At 52.9% G+C, this 6,017-nt stretch overlaps 1 protein-coding gene across 1 annotated transcript; it reads left to right on the top strand.

The window, feature by feature from the left end:
* The first annotated feature begins 460 nt into the window (after positions 1-460).
* On the top strand, positions 461-1,540 carry ZNRF4 (zinc and ring finger 4). The gene has a single exon (XM_055429375.2). The coding sequence runs from the start codon at positions 461-463 to the stop codon at positions 1,538-1,540; it is 1,080 nt and encodes a 359-aa protein (XP_055285350.2).
* Positions 1,541-6,017: the final 4,477 nt, after the last annotated feature.

Genomic DNA, 6,017 nt, shown 5'->3' with positions numbered 1-6,017 from the left:
ACAAGGTCCAGGAGCTAGGGATGTACTGAGACTTCTAGAAGTTTATTCCAAGGTTGCCCAGCCCCCAGGTCAGAGCCCCAGGAATTCTGTCTTGGCAGGGGGTGGAGAGACTGGATGTAACAGGATGATGTCACAGAGGCTGGGGGCATCTAGAACCCTGGGGGCTCCTGGTTTCAGTGTCATCTGCCAGGAAGGCTGCCTGGGTAGGTCATCTCCTCCTGGGACCAGCCTTCAAGGACAGAATGTGAGCGTGGCTGCCCCCAGGAGCCGTTTCCGTGTAGGGCCACCAGGGTCCCTGCTGCTCTGCTCAACTGCCTCTGAGCCACCCTTTCAAGTTCACCTCCATTCCCTCCCCGGCCACCGGTCCCCTGGGAGGCCCTGGAGATGCCAGGAGGCCTCCCATTGGCGGTCCCCAGCGGGACCTAGCTTCACGCTGCAGCCGGAGAAGGACAGGCCAGCCATGGGGCGGCGGCAGCCAGCTGTGGCCCTGCGGGCAGTCAGGGTCTCGCTGATCCTGCTGGGGCTGCTCGCTCCCTCGCAGGCGGTGGTACGGGCCGTGCTGGCCAGCAACTCGAGCACGGTGGACTTTGCGGATCTGCCAGCCCTGTTTGGGGCGCCCCTGGCCCCCGGGGGCGTGCGAGGCTACCTGATGGAGGCCAAGCCAGCCAACGCATGCCATCCCATCCAGGGCCCCCGGCCGGGCAGCAGCTCCCTGGGTGCCATCGTGCTGATACGCCGCTATGACTGCGCGTTCGACCTCAAGGTGCTGCACGCCCAGCGCGCCGGCTTTGCGGCGGCTATCGTGCATAATGTGCGCTCCGACGACCTGGTGCACATGGCCCACGTGTATGAGGACCTGCGGCAGCAGATTGCCATCCCCTCGGTGTTCGTGGGCGAGGCTGCTTCCCAGGACCTGCGGGTCATCATGCGCTGTGACAAGTCAGCGCACGTTGTCCTGCTGCCCGACTACCCGCCCGGCCCGGACCTGGACTGCCACCCGGTGCTGGCCGTCTCCTGGGTGCTGGGCCGCGCCCTGGCCCTGCTCACCAGCGCTGTCTTTGTCCTGCAGCGTCTGTGGCATTGGCTTTGGAGCTGGCGGGCCAGCGGGCAGGCCGTCAAGGCAAGGGCCACCCAGAGGGCCCAGGTCCACACCTTCACCAGGTGTAACGACCTCTGCGCCATCTGCCTGGATGAGTACGAGGAAGGCGACCGCCTCAAGGTCCTGCCCTGCTCCCATACCTACCACTGCAAGTGCATCGACCCCTGGTTCTCCCAGGCTGCCCGGCGCTCCTGTCCCATGTGCAAGCAGTCAGTGGCCGGCACGGAGGACAGCTCTGACTCCACTGTCGACAGCTACAGGGACGAGGAAGACCCCTCACTGTCCGGCCGCCAGACCCCGATCTGGGCTGTCCAGGCCCGGCTGCGCTCCCGGAGGCTGGCTCTGCTGACCCGATATACCTCCCGGCGCCGCTGTAGTGCCACCTCCGTGGGGGAGGCCGAGGCCAGTGCGCCCTTGGAGGGGCCTCCAGAACCCCACTGAGACCCACCAGCCCCGGGCTGGTAGAGATCCGGGAGGGCAGGGTGGAAGGAAGGCATGTTTTTAGCCCGGAGACTAGATAATAAAGTGGGTTTGAAAGTGGATTCTCCCCCTGGCTACTCTGGGGCTGCCCAGTCCCTCATGCCATCCGTGTGGCAAGTCCCAGCCGAGCCCAAGGCTGGCTCCTGGCATCCCAGGGTGAGGGAGGGGATGTGGGGGTGGGAGGGTGGTCTTCTCAGGGACATTATGTACATCATCCCCATGGTGGCCCTGTGACGGGGCCACTGTGCCTCAGTTCAAATCCTGTGTCCACAGGGCCTGATTCCTAATATTCGTGTTCATTTAAACCTTAAACAAAAAATAAACTTGTTACTTTGGAATAATTTTTTAGCCTTACAGAAAAATTGTAAAGGGGCTCTGGACAGTTCCCATGGACCCCTCACCCAGCTTTCCCTGAGTGTTGACATTTTATATCAGCATAGAAGTTTTTCTTTTTACCATTTTGATTTTTTTGGCCACTATATGGGATCTGGGCTCCCCAACCAAGGATTGAACCCGCACCCCACTGCACTGCAATGGAAAGCAAAGTCTTAACCACTGGACCGCCTGAGGAAGTCCCCAGCACAACACGTTTGATTCTACATTGAGAGCGCCGTGAGTAGATTATGATGAACTCAATTCCGGGTTCAATTGAAATTTCCTTATCATTTCAGCTGCTTATAGTGGAAAGTGTCAAACACACTCAAGCAGAAAGAATGGAACGATGACTTTCCCCACATGTACCCATCACTCAGATTCAGTGATTTATATATGCTGCCACGCTGTGCTGAGTCACTTCAGTTGTGCCTGACTCTTTGCGACCCAATAGACGGTGGCTCCTCTGTCCATGAGATTTTCTAGGTGAGAATACCGCAGTGAGTTGGTGTGCCCTCCTCCAGGGGATAGTCCCACGTGTACCCATCACTCAGATTCACCGATTGACCTACTCCTGGCCATTCTTGTCTCCTCTAATTCTCCTCCTTCCTTGCTATTTTTTTTAAAAATATTTTTTAACATTTTTATTTATTTTATTTTTGGCTTTGCTGGGTCTTCGTTTCTAGGTGGGCTTTTCTCTAGCTGTGGAGAGCAGGGGATACTCTCTAGTTGAAGTGTGTAGGCTTCTTGCAGTGGCTTCTCTTGCTGCAGAGCACGGCTCTAGGGTGCATGGGCTTCAGTAGTTGGTACCCGTGGGCTCGGTAGTAGCAGTTACCGGGCTCTAGAGTATACGCTCAATAATTGTAGCACATGGGCTTGCTTGCTCCAAGGCACGTGAGGTCTTCCCAGATCAGGGATCAAACCTGTGTCTGCTGCATTGGCAGGTGGATTCTTTACCGCTCAGCCACCAGGGAAGCCCCTCCCTTGCTATTCTGATGTAAATTCCAGATGTTTTTTCACCTACAAATATTTCAGTGTGTGTCTCTAAAGCAGTGGTTCTCTACTGTAGAGGGGATGTTGTGTCCCTGGGGACACTGAGTGATGTCTGCAGGCATCTGTGGTCATCACGACTGGGGCCCTCCTGGTATCAAGTGGGTGAAGGCCAAGAATGCTGCTCCATACCTCTTAGCCCCTGGGAGGGTCTCGCCCCAGAGAATGATCTGATCTGACTGTCTACAGTGCCAAGAGGAGATACCCTGCTCTACAAGATGAGACCCCTTAGAGAACAACCTCACAAACTCTGGTATCAAGTCCAGAATGAAATGATTCCTCATGCGTGCATGCGTGCTGAGTCACTTCAGTCATGTCCAACTCTTTGAGACCCTATAGGCTAGCATGCCAGGCTCTTCTGTCCATGGGATTTCCTAGGCAAGAACACTGCAGTGGGATGTCATTCCTTTCTCCAGGGGATCTTCCTGACCCAGGTCTCTTGTGTCTCCTGCATTGGCAGACAGGTTCTCTACCACCAGCACCTCCTTGATGCTATAATGATTCCTAAATAGCGTTGACTATTCATCCAGGGAGCCAGTGGAAATGTGCACATTTATTATACTGTGGTACAATATTTTAGACTGTTTGAAGCAGGACTGAGATAGACTCTAGAGTCACTGATGGTCTCCTAAGTCTCCTTAATTTTTTATTTATTTAAAAAATTGGTTCTGTAGGTTTTAAAATGGAGAAGGCAATGGCAAGCCACTCCAGTACTCTTGCCTGGAAAATCCCATGGACAGAGGAGCCTGGTAGGCAGCAGTCCGTGGGGTCGCTAAGGGTCGGACACGACTGAGCGACTTCACTTTCACTTTTCACTTTCACACATTGGAGAAGGAAAGGACAACCCACTCCAGTGTTCTTGCCTGGAGAATCCCAGGGATGGGGGAGCCTGGTGGGCTTCCGTCTATGGGGTCACAGAGAGTCGGACACGACTGAAGTGACTTAGCAGCAGCAGCAGCAGTAGCAGGTTTTAAAAAGTATTTATTATTTACTTACTCGGCTTCACTGGGTCTTAGCGGTGGCATTTGGGATCTTGCTTGCATTTTGCGAGATCTTCCTTGCATCACATGGGATCTTTCATTGAGGCCACAGATTCTCTAGTTGTAGCCTGAGGGCTCCAGAGCTTATGGGCTTCAGTAACCATGGCACTTGGGCTCAGCTGCTCTGTGGCATACGGCATCTTAGTTCCCCAGCCCGGGATTGAAGCTGCGTACCCCGCATCGCAAGGCAGATTCTTAACCACTGGACTACCAGGAGGTCTGTCCAAAGTCTCTTTTAATCCAGAGCTTCTCCTGCCATCTTTCTCCCTTTAATTTTCCTTGCAGTTTATTTATTTGAGGCCACTGGGTCTTTCATCTTGCAGAGATACCCCTGATCTGGGTTTTGTCAACTGGGTGTCCCCATGGCATCATTTTGGGCTTCCTAGGTGGCACTCTTGATAGCCTCTTGATGAAAGTGAAAGAGGAGAGTGAAAAGGTTGGCTTGAAGCTCAACATTCAGAAAACAAAGATCATGGCATCTGGTCCCATCACTTCATGGGAAATAGATGGAAAAACAGTGGAAACAGTGTCAGACTTTATTTTTTTGGGCTCCAAAATCACTGCAGATGCTGATTGCAGCCATGAAATTAAAAGACGCTTGCTCCTTGGAAGGAAAGTTATGACCAACCTTGATAGTTTATTAAAAAGCAGAGACATTCCTTTGCCAACCAAGGTCCGTCTAGTCAAGGCAATGGTTTTTCCCGTGGTCATGTATGGATGTGAGAGTTGGACTGTGAAGAAAGCTGATCGCCGAAGAATCGATGCTTTTGAACTGTGGTGTTGGAGAAGACTCTTGAGAGTCCCTTATACTGCAAGGAGATCCAACCAGTCCATTCTAAAGGAGATCAATCCTGGGTGTTCATTGGAGGGACTGATGCTAAAGCTGAAACTGCAATACTTTGGCCACCTCATGCGACAAGTTGACTCACTGGAAAAGACTCTGATGCTGGGAAAGGTTGGGGGCAGGAGGAGAAGGGGACGACGGAGAATGAGATGGCTGGATGCCATCACCGACTCTGTGGACATGAGTTTGAGTGTACTCCGGGAGTTGGTGATGGACAGGGAGGCCTGGCGTGCTGTGATTCATGGGGTCGCGGAGAGTCGGACACGACTGAGCGACTGAACTGAACTGAACTGAGGTGGCACTAGTGGTAAAGAACTTGCCTGCCAATGCAGGAGATATGGGTTTGATCCCTGGGTCAGGAAGATCCACCTGGAGGAGGGCATGGCAACCCACTCTAGTATTCTTGCCTAGAGAATCCCATGGACAGAGGAGTCTGGAGAGCTACAGTCCATGGGGTCACAAAGAGTCAGACACGACTGAAGCAGCTTAGCGCACACACACACGGTATCATTTTAAGTACACCTCTGCCTCCTTTCAGTTCAGTTCAGTTCAGTCGCTCAGTTGTGTCCGACTCTTTGTGACCCCATGAATCACAGCACGCCAGGCCTCCCTGTCCATCACCAACTCCTGGAGTTCACTCAAACTCATGTCCATCGAGTTGGGGATGCCATCCAGCCCTCTCATTCTCTGTCGTCCCCTTCCTCTCCTGCCCCCAATCCTTCCCAGCATCAGAGTCTTTTCCAGTGAGTCAACTCGTCACATGAGGTGGCCAAAGTATTGGAGTTTCAGCTTTAGCATCAGTCCTTCCAATGAACACCCTGGATTGATCTCCTCTAGAATGGACTGGTTGGATCTCCTTGCAGTCCAAGGGACTCTCAAGAGTCTTCTCCAGCACCACAGTTCAAAAGCATCAGTTCTTCAGTGATCAGCTTTCTTCACAGTCCAACTCTCACATCCATACATGACCATTGGAAAAATCATAGCCTTGATTAGGCAGACCTTGGTTGGCAAAGTAATGTCTCTGCTTTTTAATATGCTCTCTAGGTTGGTCATAACTTTCCTTCCAAGGAGTAAGCGTCTTTTAATTTCATGGCTGCAATCAGCATCTGCAGTGATTTTGGAGCCCCAAAAA

This window comes from Moschus berezovskii, chromosome 8, assembly GCF_049115385.1.
Source record: "Moschus berezovskii isolate FMDL1 chromosome 8, NW_MosBer_1.0, whole genome shotgun sequence".
Lineage (NCBI taxonomy): Eukaryota > Metazoa > Chordata > Mammalia > Artiodactyla > Moschidae > Moschus > Moschus berezovskii.
The sequence above is the reverse complement of the archived record's forward strand: the minus strand, read 5'-3'. Positions and strand labels throughout refer to the sequence as shown.

Excerpts from the sequence above, each read along its gene's own strand:
- ZNRF4 (XM_055429375.2), top strand. The coding sequence starts at position 461 with ATGGGGCGGCGGCAGCCAGCTGTGGCCCTGCGGGCAGTCAGGGTCTCG.